At 48.5% G+C, this 17,527-nt stretch overlaps 1 protein-coding gene across 5 annotated transcripts; it reads left to right on the top strand.

Moving 5' to 3' along the window:
* Positions 1-1,410: 1,410 nt before the first annotated feature.
* On the top strand, positions 1,411-15,088 carry LOC112923442 (Fc receptor-like protein 1). Of its 5 annotated transcripts, XM_072732642.1 has the most exons (13): positions 1,450-1,781; positions 5,285-5,311; positions 5,677-6,890; positions 7,497-7,766; positions 8,250-8,300; positions 8,811-9,098; positions 9,261-9,539; positions 9,872-9,985; positions 11,008-11,035; positions 12,024-12,106; positions 12,318-12,386; positions 13,034-13,065; positions 13,990-15,088. In XM_072732642.1, the coding sequence occupies exons 4-13, from the start codon at positions 7,544-7,546 to the stop codon at positions 14,068-14,070; spliced, it is 1,248 nt and encodes a 415-aa protein (XP_072588743.1). In that variant the 5' UTR covers positions 1,450-1,781; positions 5,285-5,311; positions 5,677-6,890; positions 7,497-7,543; the 3' UTR covers positions 14,071-15,088. The 5 variants fall into 5 exon arrangements, with proteins under 5 accessions (XP_072588744.1, XP_072588742.1, XP_072588743.1 ...); XM_072732644.1 differs by lacking the exon at positions 8,250-8,300 and having other exon boundaries at positions 1,654-1,781; XM_072732639.1 differs by lacking the exon at positions 5,677-6,890 and having other exon boundaries at positions 1,669-1,781.
* The last annotated feature ends 2,439 nt before the right edge of the window (positions 15,089-17,527 follow it).

Here is a 17,527-nt window from a genome sequence, read left to right as displayed (position 1 = left end):
TTTTGACCACATATCTGGGCACCGTGGCCCAGCCAAGCTGAAATAAAATTAACCATCCCAGCCTCCCCTACAGAAAGTGAGCCCCTGCTTGCTCTGTATGGCTGATGAGCCCTGTAAATCCCCCCTTGGTCAAGAGCTCAGGCACCTCTGTGTCCTCAGCACTGCTCTGTGGCCCAGAGGTGCAGATTTTCCAACAGAACCACCAGATCATTTTGTGAAAAATCTTGCCCTGATTTTGGAACCCTGGTGACGAAGCTCTACCCACATTCCTCTCCTTCCTAGTGGTGCACCCTCTGGCTCACCGCATCCACGTTAGACCTCACCCCCATCTACCTGACTGGAATCTTTGTGTAGGGGTTCATGGGCTTGCATTTCATCAGAGCATCTCACAATTTATATGCATGCTACCTTTCTTAGTGTGCCTATGTATAAAATAAAAGCTTGAGAGAGCATAATGAATACTGTGCAGCCTTTAAACTAGAGGAAGGGGTGGAAGATTTTAATTTAAAGCAATTGCACAGGTGTGCACATGAGCATAGGCAGAGAGGTATATGCAGGGTGTGTGCACACACACGGCCATACACGCTGGGCCAAGAGAGCTCTGAGCTCCTCAGTGAATAAGAAGTCTTGGTCTTCAAACGTTAAATGAAGCAAACCCACACCCAGACAGGCTTTCCAGAGCCAGCAAACAAAGCCAGATGCACTGTTGAGTCTTTGGAACTTCCCTGGGGATTCCGGTCAGTTCCCAGCACTGCTCCCTCCTCCTCCAGCACTGGCCATGCAGACCACTTGTTTCTCTTCTCACACCTTCTCTACGGACTCTTGCAGCCCGATGAGAAGATACCTGAGATTACTGAATGGTGTCTTGCCATGTCCCCTAATAGCTTTGAATTAACTGGTTCTTAACCCTAGACCCTCAAAGGCTCAAGAAGTGTTGGAAATTAAGATGGTTTATTGTCTTCTAAGCATGATCTAAATTACATGCAGGCTCCAGGTGCCGAGAACCAGGAGTGCCAGGGTGCTCCAGGGAGCGATGGGAGAGATGACACACACCTGATCTGGGGAGGGGCAGTGATCATGATGAACTGTCCCCAACATCCAGAAGCTAATTTGCCTATGCTTATTTCCTGTATTTCACTTACAAACACCCCCCCCAGGTGGTAATTTCCTGTGATACTGTTTTTCATCTGTTTTTGCTTCACTGCCCACTACCCCATAAAAGTTTAAATATGGGTGGGAGTATCTTACAAATAGCTTGACCCCGTACTCACCATAATCTGTCAGGCCTTGCACGTAACCCCAGTGACAGTCCACCTGGCACAGCTCGGACATTCATGCACAGAGTGACAGCGTGGAACTGCTGAGAAGCGAGAGTGTGCAACGAGTGGGCGGGGTGGAGGGGACATCCTTCCCATCCAGGACAGCACCCACTGCCTTCTGCAGGACCGCAGTCTGAGGAGTGCTCTGCAAAGTCAGAAATCACCTGTGGGAAACGTCCTTTGAGACTCCACTGAGCTCTTGCGGGAGGTCCTAATGTGCTAAAGTGCACCACGCTCTTCAAGTTGTGGACAGGGAACCAGCCTTCACTGGAGAGGAAATAGAGGTGGGCCTTGGGAGGCTCTCGTTCTTCTATTTCTGTAAACGTGCTGCAGTGGGACTTCCCATCCCGACTTCCTCAACCTTCAGACCAGCCGCTGCCTCTCTGAGCTGGAGGATAAACATCTGAGTGACAGTCCCTGATCTGGTCCTCATGCTGCTGGGGCTCATGCTGTTGCTGTGCGGTGAGTAGGATGTGCCAGTGAGTGTGGGGTCCCAGCCCCAGTGTCCCCATCCCTCTGAGGTCTCCACTTATGCCCACCAATGCCAAGATCTCTGCCTCCAACTGGCAGCTCTGAGTCAGGCAGTGGGTGGTAAAGACTGGACAGCCAGATGTTTGAAGAAAACTATCATTTTGGTTTCTATCTCATAGGAAACATTGAGTGTCTGTCTTTCCTTCTGATATGAAATCTGTCTTTGTTCTCCTGTTGTCAATAGCCATGGGGATAATTCACACAGCAGACTGGGCTCTTTGTTCCTTGTGCTTGCTGTCAACGTCTTTCTCTATCCTCTGTCCTTGGTCCCTCATTCCTACCATCACATCCTAGAATTTATCATTACCAACAACAGTTGGTTTTCAAAATCCTTGTTTTCGGCACCCTACCGCAATCCCACCCACCGGCCACATTGCATTTGCAACTTCCCTTCTGAACCTCCCAGAGTGACTTTTCAGTGCTAGTTACTGTCTTCCGCACCCCCGCCCCTCAGCTGAGATGCTGGGGCTGGCCCAACACTCCCCCGGCTACACCCTCTCCATCAACACGCTTCACACTAGTGCCTAAGCAGCTGAATGTGACTTCACATGGAAGGCATCACCCCTTAACTCATGTCCCTTTATATATAGGGCACACGTCTGTGGTGGCACTGGCAGGGCCAGTGACACTCCTACACCTTCCTAGTCAGTGCTTCACACTCAAACCGCTGTCTGCTACCTTCTCTGTCTCCTCAAACTCCTCCTCCTCGCTCTCAGTTTATAAGCTGGCTGCACGTCACGAGGAAGGAAAGCCATGAAAAGAGAATGTCCTCAGCTTTCCACAGCCGTGTCTGCGAACCCCCCGCCCCTGCTGTGTGTCCTTCATCAGGACCACACTGCCCATCCTCCGGTGTAGGACGGGACTCCTCCCTTGTGCATGGGTCCTTGATGCTCTCACTTTCTTACAGCCGTCACTGTGCCGTCACTACATTTCTTCATTCTGGGTTAGTCCTGTAAATATACAAACATGCCACCATGTCTTTTCTCCTAAAACGACAGAAATGTGCCCTGACAGTGGCCTGCTCCCTTTCACAAAATTTCCAGGGAGCTGCTGGGAGTGCTTCAGCTCCTCCCATCCTTCCTGTTTCAAACTCATTTTTAACTTACATGACAGTAAAATTCACTTCTTTGATGCACCATCTATGATTTTCCAGAAGGATCTGCAGTCATGTGAGCACCAGCACCATCAAGATGCAGAGCATTTCCATTGCTTCAAACCCTCCCTCCTGGCCTCCATCCCTTTGGCATAAAACCCTCCAGGTTCCTAAGCCCCGGTGACCACTGGCTGGTTCTCGGTGCTGACAGGTCCCCCTCAACCTTCCTTGAGCCACGGTTGCCCACCTTCTGTCCCCTTCACGGCTCCCGCTGAGACCACCAACCCTCTCCACGTCACCCTGACCCAGGCTCTGTTTTCAGCTTCCTTTCCCTCGGCCTCTCAGGGGTGTTCCTTCGCTCTGTCTTCTGGAAGCACCTCTTACCTCGGCTTCTGGAACACCACAGGCTGCTGGTTTTCTTTGTAACTCAATTTTTGTTGCTTCCTGGCCATCAGTGTTGGACTTGCCCTAAGGCTGGTGCCCAGACCTCATGCTCCACTGGCTCTCACTTCCCAGCCCAGTTCAGACACTTCAGCTCCACTTTGTTCTTAAACTCAAGCTCATTTCCCAGCTCTGGTCTCTCCTCTGAGCACTTTTCATGCATCAACGGCCACTCAGCTGTCCCATCGACACCTTGCACTCCACACGGCCAAATACATGTCCTGATCTCCTGTATGTTCCCCTCACTTAACCTGTTTCCTACGGTGACCTCCACCCTTCCAGAGGCTGTTGCCAAAAATCTAAGACCTGTACTCCTTCTTCTCTTTCTTCTACACTTGACCTCCAAACTGTAAGTAATTCTTACTGATTCTGCTTTCAAATTTATACTGGAATCTGCCCCTTCATGGGCAGCCCTGCTTAGCCTGAGCTGATGTCCTCTGTCTTCCTGACTAAATCGCTACAAGTGTCCTCTCTGCTGCTCCTGCATGACCGTGGTCTGCCTTTCTCCCAGGGTAAGAGTGATTTTACAAGCGTAAGAGGAATCAGAACTGCCCACAGCTCCCCATCATACCTGGAATGATATCCAGACCTGGGGCCAAATCCAGGAAGCCCTCCATGACTGGCTCTGACCACCTCTGACCACACCAGTGCCCACTGCTGCCTCTGTATCCACTCTAGGGCCACCGCCTCTCCTTCCTCCCCCCATGAGTTCATTCCTTCTCAGGTCCTTTGCATTTGCTCATTTGGTGCCAGGGGTGCTTGTTTCCAAACACTCAGAAGGCAGCTCTCTACTTTCATTCTGTTTTCTACTCAGTTGGCATCTCTCCTGAGTCAAGACCATCCTGAGATATTCTAACCTATCTCATGGCTTCAGCTCTCCTATAGCACTGATTGCTCTCTGAAATCAGGTTATATATTGATTTGGCTCTCTCTCTAAATTCCTTGATGGCAAACACTGTTGTTCACATTCATCCTTACAAACCCAATCCCACGTGCAGTGCCTGGCACACAGTGAGCACTCGAAATTGTTTGTAGTATGGGTGGCTTAAAAAATGTGATTTTCATGCCAGCTCCACTGATTGCATTCTGCTGAGGAACAAATAAGCTAAAATAGCAGGCTAAGCATCTCAGACTAAACATGGGCTCGAATAGGTAGCAATAATGAGTAATATTTACTGAATGTGAAATAAATGCCAAGCATGATTCTAAGCATTTTATGGATACCAATATATTTAATCTTTGCAGAAACTCTGGAAAGTAAGTCTATTATTACCTACATTTCACAGAAAAGGAAAGTAGAGCTCAGAGAGGTGAAGCGTCTTCCTGGGGTAGCACAGTTTGTAAGGAAAAGAGGCAGCGTTCAGGTCCGTGCTCTCTGGCTGCAGAGCCTGCAGCTCCCCAGAATGTTCTGTTCTTGATCCTCATGCTGCAACACTACAGTCAAGCCCTTGGGGTTTGGGAGGATCTTTGGAGAAATCCAAATCCCTTCTGTGGACCTCCTCTGCCAAGACATTGGTGCATAAAGGGCACTGAGTGTGAAGCAGGACCTAGCTGTTGTCACTGCGGTCGGCCCAGGGTGGGGTTGTCAGGACATTTGAGAGGAGGGATGAGGGCCAGGGGAGTGAAGGAGCCATGAAACAAAGGCACCACCTCCTAACCAAGGATGGGAGCAATGACTGGGAATGATTTCCCAACCACGAAGGGAACTGTGTGGTGATGGGGCACATAGGAGAGGAAGAGAGGTAAAAAAGGACAGAGGGAGAAGAACAGGGGGCAGGAGCCAAGGAGAGATGGGAGGGGAAGGGGGGAGGAGGGAGTGGGGGAGGGCATGCGGAGAGCAGCATGGGGCTGCCCATGGGCCATCCACACTGGCACTGATGTCTCCTGAATTCTCTCCTAGCTCAACCCCGAGAACCAACCAGTGAAGGTACGTAGCACTTCCCTTTCCTCTTCACGGTCTGCAGGCATCTTGTCACTAGGCCGGTCCATGCAGGGGGCCCGTGGATGCTGTGTGACATCTGGTGACAGCCGCAGAGGTCTACCATGACAGCGGCTCCCCCAGGGACCAGGTGCCTGTGTTCAGACCAGTTTGTGCACCTGACACATGGCTGCTCAGCTAGGAGAGCAGGCCTTGCTCTGACCTTCTCAAAACCACAGTCCTTTCTGTGGGAAGTGTGAGCTCAGGAAGGGAGATGCGCTTCCACAGGAAGTCAGAGAGTGTGGAAGATGGATATTAGAAGAATCTCCGCCTTCTCAGCCTGGAGGGCTCCAAGGCCCCTTGTCTCCCCATAGGGGGCTCCCCAAGGAGTGACGGTGGAAACGCTGCCATCTGACGTCCGTGGAGGACATGACGGTCGGCCCCTGGGTCACGTGAAAGCACAGTAGCCCTCTGCCTCCTTTGCATTCCCGGCCCTGCTCTGTCGCCACAACTGCTGCCCTGTGCGACTTCCTTCTGAGGCCCTGGTTGGTGCAAACCTGCCATTGCTTGGATTCTGATTCACCTTTACCAGACGAAGAGAGGAGGAAGATTTCCCCCAGAAGGAATCTTCCACTGAAGTGGGTTTCAACCCAGGATACATTAGAACTGCTCTTATACTTAGGGCACTAACCCCAGGGCTCAAAGAGGCTTCCTGCCACCTCAAGAACACAGGTCACACGTACAGCCAGGGGACAAAGCTCTGGAGGGCCAGTGGCCAGAGATATTTAGGGCCAAACCAGCCTTCTGGGTGCTCTCCTAAGGTTTGTCCAAGCTGAACTCAGGCCGAGGGTTAGTGCCAACATGCCTCGTGCCTGACCCTTTCACCCTACAAATGCATGTGCCCAATCTGAGCCTAAGCAGAAATCCAAAACCACATCCAGAAGAAACAAAGCTTCCACCCCCAGGCATTTGCCAGGTACTCCTGGGAATACCTGAGAATGATCTGAAACAAGCTTCGTGCTGCAAGACTGAGCTCCCGCCCTTGCAAACTGCCTGTCCGGTGTCTGCTCTATACCACCCGCCCCATTCAGAAGGGTGGGGTCAGGTGCCTAGATGTCTGCTTTATTCCCTTCTTTGTCCAAGAGCTGTGCTGTCCTCAGTGCTCTGGGGACTGCATTTTCCCAAGGAGAGAAAACAGCCCCCAGTGCACAGGAATCCCAGTTCCCAGAGCAAACATCCTGGTACCAGTGTTGGAATTGAGTTTTTAAAAGTGCTAGGGTAAAGCATTCCAGGAGCCAGGCTGGAGGATGACAGGTGTTGGTGCAGCAATCACCTCTCTGCGATTGAGAACACTTGGCATTTTCATCTGGTGAGGAGGGAAACTTCCTAAACTTTCCTAAAGAGCAGAGGCTCTGAGGTTGGATAGACACATGCCTCAAGAGCCAGTGTACTCAGGGATTTGGTGTTTCTTGGGTGCTGCAGCTGGGCCGATGGAGACGAAGGGAAGCGGGACCCAGCTTTGCCCATCTGTAGCCCACCCCGAGAAGAGCCCTTACAGCCAACAAGGGAGACATTCCTGAGGGTTAAGGTATGGATTGAAATTGTCCCTCACAACTGTGGCTTCTACAGAGGTTTGCATGAAATCCCAGAGCCAGGGAGCTGGGTGTGGGCACGTGGCACTTTCAGGCAAGAGTGAGCCTGTTCCTTCTATGGGGAGCAGCACTAACAGGGGCGGGAGACAATCCATAAAGAAAGCACTGAATTCCTCTAACTTCCCCTGATTGGCAGACCCTCTGGTGTCACATTCTGTCCATGAAAGACAGTGTGGCTCTGGGATGCCCGGTGGGGCGGGCAGAAGAAGATAACCAATTAGTTTACAACAAGAATGAATGAGACACGCTCACTTTTTCTGAAACCTCAGGCTTTACCATCTCCGATAACGGTCGTCAGTACCCTGTCCTGTCTCCAAAACAGGGGGTTTTAGCTCACAGAGTGGGAATCAAGCTGAAGATGGAGGTTGCCCTGTGGAGAGAGGAGGTGCTGCCCAGGGGCAGGTGGTGCTGAGCTGGGGGGTGGTCTCTGCACCCAATATACAGGTTGTTTGGGCCTTGTTTCAAATGTTGAGAACACAACATGCCTCTTACAGGAACTCTGAAACCCATTTCCCTGGCATGTCTTTTGTCCTCCTCTCTAGCACTGCAGCTGACAGCCAGGCCCTCCTGGCCCTTGGAGGGGAGATCAATGACCCTGACCTGTGAGACTGAGGCCACTTCTCAGCAGCTGGATGACCAGCTCCAGTTCTGCTTCTTCAGAGATGACCAGGCCCTGGATATGGGCTGTGGCAGTGACCCGGTGCTCCAGGTTCCCACTGTGTGGAGGAAAGACTCGGGATCCTACTGGTGTGAAGCAAAGACCTCGGCACAGAAAGTCACTCGGAGCCCAAGGATCCAGATACAGGTGCAAGGTGAGCGTGGGGGTCCTGTACTGGGGGCTGACTCAGGTGGGGCATGGGTTTGCTCTTCCCTGCAGAAGGAGAAGCTGTTGGAAGTTTGCCAGAGCCTGAGCTTCTCTCCTTATCAGAGTCCTTGAGGGGTCTTCCCTTATTCTTGCTAATCCTGCTCAAGTGCACAGAGGACTCTTAGGAACCCCTCACTGTGTCCTCCGGTGCTGGAGAGTGGGGGTGAATCACTACATAATCATGGCCCGTGATGTCCAGAAGTGCCCTCGGCACTCTCCACAGCTAGGAGGAAACGCGTGGTGGTGGTGGGAGTCAAGGGAGCTGCAGAAACCAGACCTGGATGGTAAAGGCTGGCTTTGTGCAGGAAGCTCCCGGAGGAGAGGCTGGGGCTGGGTTTTGAAAGAGAGGTAGAGAAGGGGGTGTTTTGTGACTCTGAACCATGTCACTCCACATCAGGGTGGACACTCTAACGTCCTCCCCCATTCTCAGACAAGGATGCGTCCATGGTGCCGGGAAGCGGATGTGGAATTCCTCCAGAAGGTTGGCTTTCCTACCCTTGCTCAAAACTCAGCACTGGTGAGGCTGGACCAGAACCAACAACTGATGGGCAGCAGGCCCCGCTCTAGGCCCCAAATGCATTATGTAATGGAACCGCCCCAGCTGTAGGAGATAACTATCATGACCCCTCACATTGTTTAGACGGGGAACTGAGTCTCAGAGAAGAGAAGCCATTGGAGCACACACAGTAAGATGTACGACCAGCATTCCAGGCCAGAAAGCTTGATCTGCAATCTGGACTATGGCCACTGTACTGCTGTGCCTTGTAGAGTGAGGGTTTGAGAAGCCAGGGTCCTGGAGGGAGGGGGTACTGTACCCATTGGCCTTCCTCACCCTACCACCATCCACCTGACCAAGGCTGACCCAAATCAGCAAAAACACCCTTCAGAATACCACCACCTGCCACCATTAAACTGTACAAATTATTGACTTTACCCAAGACCTTTGCTTTCAGGATGGTCACCCCATCTGTGTCACCTTGTGTTTGTGTAGGAGTCCCGGTCTGGAATGTGAGCTTGGAGACACAGCCTCCAGAGGGACAAGTGCAGAAGGGAAAGAAGCTGGTTCTCATCTGTTTGGCCACCCAGGGCACGGGACACATCACCTTCTCCTGGTACAAAGGGGCCCTGGGTTTGAACCTGGAAACAAAGACCCAGCGCTCACTGTCCGCGAATTTCGAGATCCCAAGGGTAACGGAGAGTGATTCGGAGAAATACTACTGCACGGCCGACAACGGCTACGGCCCCAGTGTTAGCGAGCTCGTGAGCATCACCGTTAGAAGTAAGTTTGCGACCTTCTGTCTCGCTAGCATCCCCACTAGCTGGGCTCCACGTTCCCCTGGGTCACCCCGGGGAAGTTCAAGGGGGTTGAGCCTGTGTGGGCAGGGATTATAGGTCTGTCACGACATGGAAACCCTCTCTGATGGCCCGCCATCTCCCTCAGGTCCAGTGTCCCGCCCCATCCTCACCCTCAGGGTGCCTGGGGCCCAGGTCTTCCCTGGGGACATGGTGGAGCTTCACTGTGAGGCCCACGGGGGCTCTCCCCCGATCCTGTACCAGTTTTATCATGAGAATGTCACCCTGGGGAGCAGCTCAGCCCCCTCTGGAGAAGGAGCGTCCTTCAACCTCTCTCTGACCATGGAACATTCTGGAAACTACTCCTGTGAAGCTGACAATGGCCTGGGGGCCCAGCACAGCGAGGTGGTGACACTCAACATCACAGGTACAGCTCAGGCTATTGAACTGTCTTGGTCAATCAATGCCTCTTTCCAGTATCCTGACCCCACAGAATTTCTGGCACTGTGCTACCAACGATGGAGTGTCTGTGGGTGGTGCTGTCCTGGGAGGTATGTCTGAGGGGCACAGAGCATGTGAAGGCTGGTGCGTCTCTCCTGCCATCAGTGTGATGAGCTGCAAGTCACATCATTCAGGCCTGCCACCCCTGCCCCCCTCACTCTGGAGGAGCAGACCTTGGCCTCAGTCCAGCCTCGAGACATCTGCTCTCCCAAGGCCAGCACCTTGCACGGGGGCTCATGTGTGGACCTCTCCCCTCAGTGCCCGTGGAGGACAGAGAGGAACTGCTTGCCTCAGGAATCTTGGAGGGGCTGCTTGGCGTCCTCGGTCCCACCATTATGGCCCTATTCTGCTGTTGGCTCAAGAAAAAAATAGGTTAGTATTTATTTCGGGTATTTTGTTACTGTGACCTTTGTTTTCATGGAAATAGGCACGACTGGGGATGTGTCCATGGTGAGGGACAGGAAATGTCCTGCCAGCAACCCAAACCGCGATCTGCTTCCGGCCCCTAGCAGTGTCTGTGGTCAAGTCCTGCCCTCTCCCTGCGCCCCGTGATCAGTTGGGGTTCAGCTGATGTCTGGTGCTTCTGGATCTAATTTTCACTCAAAGCTGTGACTCTCTTTAAAATAATTAGTCAGCCACTGGAAGAGAAGCACAGCAATTCCTGCTCTGCTGACCACCCCCCAGTTATAGTCACTGGCTCAGTTCTCAGCCCCGCAGAGCATCATGATGTACTTTTCCCCCTTCTGGAATGCTCGTCCATGTATCCTTACATCCTGCTGGCTGCGGGGTCTCTCCTGCTTTTCATCTTAAATGTCTTTTTCCCTGAGAGGCTTCACCCGGCTACACAGCCTACAATGCTCTCATTCTACTCCTCATCAGAGCACCAAGCTATTTAGCTTCCCTGGCTATTACTAATTACAGTTGGTAATTACATATTTATTGGTGCATTTAATGTTGGAGTCCTGTTCTCCACTGAGCAAGATGAAGACGGTGTGAGATTCTCATTTAAATTCCAAGCATGTCTGGCACCTGGGGGCACCTCACCCCATCTGTAACATGGCCGTGGCAGTGTCTGCTTCTGAGGGCCCCTGTTGTGACAAGAGTAGGTAGTGTGTTATTAAAGCCAAAAGCAAAAAGTGCAATAGGTGTTCGGCTTCAGAGACTTGGGCTCAGGTCCTCGCTCTGGTATGAGCTGTCTGGGAAGCTCGACTAACCATCCTGCACTGAGTCTCCTCGCCTGCAAAGTGAAGGATCTGCGTAAATGATCGCCAGCACGCTCTCTGGTACATGCTGGCACCCTGGCCCAAGGAGCAGTCCCCACACGAGGCCCATCTGCCAACAATGACAATCATATTCCCCCTTTTGACATGTTTGCTCATCTGCTTGACTTGTAGGAAGACGTCCGGCCAGGGACCTGCCCAGGTGAGGCTCTGCTCCCTCTGTGTGCAACGATAATGCAGAAAAACCTATCTTAACAGCTTTGTGTTGTCCCCTCTCATGTGTTTGTTGCATATTTTATTATCCCACCTTCCACTCCACAGTTCTCTCACTGGCAACTGAGTGTCCATTTGTCATTCCTCTTCGTTTATGCATTAATTAATTTAAATCCTTCTTCTGTCATTCTTCCTAATTTACCTCCTTCATTGAACTACTTTGACCATTTCACACATTCACCAATGAATTGATTCATTCAGTCAATTGACCAATATATGAGGGCCTATGAGTCATTCTGATGAGGCAGGAGAACAGGATCCCGAGATCCTGAAAGCGTCTCAGAGGCGTGAAGATATGTGTGTTTTTCTATCACTCAGGCCAGAGAGCGATAACCATCCTGAAAACTCGCTGGTGAAGCTGTTTAGTTTAGAGAAGGAAAAGATTTTTAAAACACTTGCACCTGGGAATATCAATGATTAGTCGACATATTTTTATGCTGTGTCGTTGTTTATGCTGACAAAAATCAGATTATTTTCCCAAATTGGAGTAGTCTTCCAGGAGTACACGTACGCCCACGTTCACCTTCTTCTCTCCTTTCCGCAAGCTGCCTGTCCTGCCTACCAGCCTGTTCTCCATCGGGAGGAGTCAATATTCATCGTTCAATGTTCACTGAGCCCCTGTGATGGGAGGGGCACTATTCCAGGTGTGGCAATGCCACACTGAGCCCATCAGGTAAAGACCTGCGCTCATGGGCTCTACACTCCAGGAGACTGCTGTGCCCTGCTCAGCCCAGGTACAGGGCTTGTACCACGCAGCTGAGCTGACTGCCGATTTTTCCCCAAAAGTCCGTATTCTGCTCAGGACCCTTGCTAACAGGCTTCTCTGCTTCGATGTCTTGCTCACAACCCTGGACGGTGATGTCTGGGGTGTCTGGGATGCTGTCCCACCTAGTTAGCGTGTGTTTCCCTGTCTGCAGGAGCCCTCCCCGCCCTGTGCCACAAGCTTCCAACTACGTCAACTCAGCTGCCCCACTGCAAGGACAGTCTGTATACGAAAATGGTGAGGTTTCCCAAATGGCCTGGCCCAAGTAGCTAGAGTGAGCTGAGGAAGGGACAGGGGGGTGAGGTCTGCTGGCCCACTCCGTGCCTGCTGTGCCCCAGTCACCTCGGTGAACAGACAGCACATCTGTCCTCGTGGTGACAGGTGGTTGGCATGGAGTGACATAAGTGGCAGGAAGAAAGGACTGTGTCACACCTCCTTTCTTTTTCAGTGAATGTCGTAAGCGGGGACGAGATTTATTCTTTGGTGTACCATATGCAGCAGGAGCGGCAAGCAGCAGGTGAGATGTGGGGGACTAAATTTGTCTCTGACTTTTGTCTTTCCTGGAGCAAAGAGGATAAATCAGTGGCCGTGAATGACATATAGGAAGTGTCCTTGGGCGCTGCTGCTCTGCTTTGGAGCTGGCTCTGGGCTCCGCTCTGCCTTTCTGAGCACTGGCCTTGGGTCTGGGGGCCCCGAGTAGAGAGCCCAGTGCAGGTGCTAGCTCAGCGCCTACTGTCAAGGTGGCAGCTGGGGTCTGTCCTCTCTGAGTGGCCCCGTGCCCACACTCTCTGTGGCACCCACACAGCTGCCCACTTGCTGCTGTTGTCCTATCCATACCTGGTGTGTCCAGAAATGTGAAGAGAGTAAATGCCCAGGGGACCTACTCACCTGCCCACCTCTAGGCTGCCCATCATTTTCTTTACAGTGAAGAAATCATGTTTGTGATAGGCAGAAAAGCAAGACTAAGAATATTGATGAAAATCAATGTGATTGATTTAAATTACATTAAATTACGAAGGATTTAAATTAATTAGCTAATGTATAAACGAAGAGGACTAGCAAACAGACACTCCTGCAGATAGGAGAAGAAGAAGCCTTTATTAGCATGAGGTTAGTGAAGGACTTTAAATATAAATGACATGTGACACATCTTTTATTCCCCAGCAAAGCCCCTGAGGACACATACCGAGGACCAGGTGAGTTAAAATCCTTCCTGTACTTTCGTTCCTGTTCTTCTCTCTGTCTTCTAGGAACTGGTTCTCAAACTTTTAAAACTGTGGCCACTTAGGAAAAACAAAAGATCTCTGTGGACCATCTCTTCCCTTATCTCCCCACACAGTGGGAAAAACATTCAATCATTACAGTAAAGCCTCGCTGTACAAGGGAACTGTGGAGGTTTGCACAGGTGTTTCCTTTAGCCATGGAGACCTGGATGATTTGTAGTTACACTCTAGTGCATGAGTGGTCTAAAAATTCTATTCTTCGAAAATCTTTATCCTGAAATAATGTTGAACCACACACACACCACTTTGTATTGTGAGGTTAACCACACAATCTGTGGAAAACCAAATTAATATTGAACAAAGCTAAACTGATAGTGGTTTGTGTCAACTCAGTAATTTGTAAACCTTGAAAAACACAACACATCACTGGTAATACAAAAATACTTCCAGAAAATTGCAGGAATTTCAGCTCCATATATGTGCAAGAACAGTAGGTGCTTTGTAAGTTTGTCTAGTGTGGTAGCGTAGCCAGATGTCTCAGGACAGAATTTGTATCCTTGGTAAAATCTAGTGACATGTTAAATGTAGTTTATGAGTACAAAATCCTTAAAAAAAACCACGACCACCCGTGGAACTGCCTAAGAGTGGTCTATCAGGATGGGAGTTTGCATGTTTGGTTGAGCATATGGCTCATCAGGAGCACCTCTGCAGCCCACCAGGGGGACACAGGCCTTTTGAAAATGCTCACCTAGGGTCAGTCTTCCAAGAGGCTCCACTTTATGTGCTGCGTGGAGTGCACATAGGATGCATCCAGGCTGATTGGGGAAGAGAACCAGATGGAAGCATGTTCCATATGTCTTCCCTGCTCTGGTCCTATCCATGTGCCTTTGTTTTTAGGATGCCTCAGCCATTTACTTTAGGCTGAAGAATACAAGCGATACAAGTGTTACAGATGTAGACTATGAAGATGCTATGTAAAGTTCTGGAAGATTTTGCTCTTTGGAAACCTTGCATGACTCCAAGCCTCAGAATCAATGTGTTCTTCAGAGGCCCTGGGGTAGTCAGCTTTCTGGTACTTCTCACCCAGGTGCTTTGCTCCCAGAGACTATTCTTGCATCTACTGTGAAGTGGAAGTGGTTCTAGCCCTTGAAGAAACCACCCAAAAGAACCAACATGAACACGGCAGTGGGAAGGACCTTGTTACCATAACCCGATTCCAACTGGTTCTTTAAGCACATGTCAAATTGTGCTCTAACTTCTTTTTATCAGAGGACACAGAGTGGGTGAAAGAACTTGGGACCTCGGGGTGGAGGGACACCCAGGAGGGACACCTGAGTGAAGCTCACTCAGACTGCATGGACACAAGGCTAGTGATTCTGCAGGATAGCTGCACACAGAAGTGGCTGCTGCCCCGGCCCAGGGCAGACGAGCTCTGTACTCAACCCCAGAACAGAACTCCAGCCCTGACTTACAGGACTCATCCTGTTTCTGCATAAAGTATGTGACTCAGTGCATTAGAACTCAAAGTTTCGTAAAGAGTTACTGTGGCTACATTCAATTTTAGTGACATATTTGTATGTACAGGTCAATCTAGATGCCCCCAAATTTATAATGAAACACAATCTTTCTACGTTTTACCACATCCAAAATTCTGTATTTGTTGCACCTCTAGAAGTTTTATGAATATAATTTTTCTTCTCCTACTTACAAATTTTTAAAAATGTGATAATACCATTTGGAGTCTATATTTTAGTTTAAAAAGAATTATACACCAACTCTTACAAATTAAAACAATTTAGAAGTCTATGATGTAAAAAGTTAGAACCTTTCCTACATCTAATACCGCAAGTGGTATCCATTGTTTAAAAACTCAGTGTTGTTAACTAAATATTATCGTAACATATTTTAACCTTTTAAATCACTGATGGACGTTAGGTGATTTCCAAAAATTTTATATTATAAAAATAATACTAAAATAAATGTCATTGAACAAACATTTTTCTGTGTTCCTGCAAATCCATCTGAAGGATAAATTTGTAAATCAGGGATTAGGACATTTTAGGTTGTGAATATTTGACATTCTTGTTAAATACACTTAAATTGCTCCGTGGTAGCCTCTATCAGTGAATACATCAATCAGCAATACATGAGAGAATCAATCTGTGAGAGCAAAGTATCATTGTTACTGCAATTAAATTGTTTTATTTTATTATAAGATTTTATTTATTTGAGAGAGAGAGAGAGAGAGCACCAGCAGGGGGAGGGGCAGAGGGAGAGGGAGGGGTAAACTCCCCACTGAGCAGGAGCCCGACAGAGGGCTCTATCCCAGGACTCTGAGATCAGGACCTGAGCCGAAGGCAGATGCTTAACTGAAGGAGCCACTCAAGTGCCCCTCAATTAAAAAATTTAAAACGACTAACACAGTTGAACATTTTCCCCCATAAATTGGCTGTTAATCTGTAGTTCTTCCTAAAATTTCCTGTGCTGACCCTTGCACATTTTCTCAGTGTTCATTTGCCTTCTTCTTATAGCTTTTGTAGGAACTATTTATAATTTATATATAATGAGGTGCACACATTTGAGGTGCTTGGCTCCATCAGTCTGACAGACACATGCACCCAGGTAACCCAAACTCTTGTCACGATGTAAAATTCCTCCATCATTCCAGAAACTTCCCTCACATTCCCTCCCATGTGATAATGTTATAAAAAAATGTTCTTATATTTTCTTAGAATGCTTTCATAATTTTGATATACATCCACAGGATCATATGTATGTTTGGTGTGAGGTAAGAATCTGATTTTTCCTGTTTTGGCGTTTTATATTATATTTATATTATGACTTTACTTTTTGGAATTAAACAAATTATGTGAGATAGAGATAAGTATTTTTTTAAAAAATATAATCTACTGTTTTGTATTAAGTCGTCTGCTCTTTTTTCTTTTATTTCCATGCTACTTTATCTCATCAGATAATACACATCTGACATGAACTTCCTGTTTAGTACTTCTGCTTAACACTAACACCCTTTGAACTTCTTTCCAGGATGACTTTGCCCATTGCAGGATTGGCTCCAACTGTGTGGTCCCCAGTGTTCTTCATGCACCCCCTGCCCCCCTCAAGTCGTACCAGCTCAGGACCTCTGCACCCACTCTTGCCTGTGCCATGATTGTCTTTCTCTGGCACCCTCGCTGGCTCTCATCTCCTCAGCTGCATTTCTCACTTGCATTTCTATTTCTGGCCAATAGAAATGTTTAACTTTTTCTTTTTTAGGACACATGTAGGTTTTTATATTTTACATTTTATCTGACACTGCTAAGTATTTGGACCTTAGAGAGGGCTCCAGGAATGAAGTGGGAGCCCCCAGGGACTAGAAGGTTGAACTCTTTCTGGATTTACAGGTGCATTCCACCATTTACTTACTAGCACTGCAATTTGGTCAAATTAGTTAATCTCTGTGTATTTCTTCATGCTTAAAACTGGGATAACAATTGTTAACTAATATACAACACTGTCTTGCTCATTATGTAAAATCATTTGTTTAAAATGCTTCAAGGTCAACTGATGAATCACCAACTCTACCTCTGAAACTAACAATACACTATATGTTAATTGAATGTAAATAAAATTTTACTTTATTTTTAAAAAGATTTTATTTACTTATTCATGAGAGATACAGAGAGAGGCAGAGAGAGACAGGAGAAGCAGGCAGGCTCCATGCATGGAGCCCCATATGGGACTCGATCCCCGGACGCCCCGAGCCAAAGGCAGATGCTCAACCACTGAGCCACCCAGGCGTCCCAAATGTAAATAAAATTTTTAAAAAGATTTAGAACATCGAAAAAAAAATGCTTCGAGGTGCACACAGCACACATTAAATGCTCAAAAAATTATTGTTATTCCTTTTCAAATTTCCCTTTTTGTTTGCTGTTATGGGTGTAATACTTTATTTTATTATTTTAACCACCTTAAAATGGCTTAAATACATTAAATTTATTGTAATTCTTAGGTAGCTCTTCTTCCTGAAGGTTTAGGTACTTAAACCTGCATTAATCACGTTTTGAATCTTGTTCATCATAATTTGGTGGGTTTTGTGATTGTTGATGGAGACACTTCCTCTACAGTAGGAGCTTCACATGATCTGTGCTTCTGATTATCCCTCAAAAGCCATTTTGTAAGTGCTGCTTCTAAGCCCCGGGGGCGTTTCTAACTTGGGACCACTTTTTATGACAATTCTTTATCTCACCCGTGGGAGTGGCACAGTTCTGGGGTTTTGATGTCTCAGGGGAAACTATTTCCCCCAGAGCTCGTAGAAAGATAAGGTTGCTTGTCATCTCTGGTGGTGGGTGAATCTTTTTTCCACTAAGCCACTCTTTTATTACAAGGAAAGCCTGCTGGTGGTCCAGATTTTATGTGTTTTGGTTTCAGGCTTCTC

The sequence above is a fragment of the Vulpes vulpes genome, chromosome 13 (genome assembly GCF_048418805.1).
Source record: "Vulpes vulpes isolate BD-2025 chromosome 13, VulVul3, whole genome shotgun sequence".
In the NCBI taxonomy this organism is placed as follows: Eukaryota; Metazoa; Chordata; class Mammalia; order Carnivora; family Canidae; genus Vulpes; species Vulpes vulpes.
Note: the sequence above shows the minus strand (reverse complement) of the source record. Positions and strands in the feature narration are given on the sequence as shown.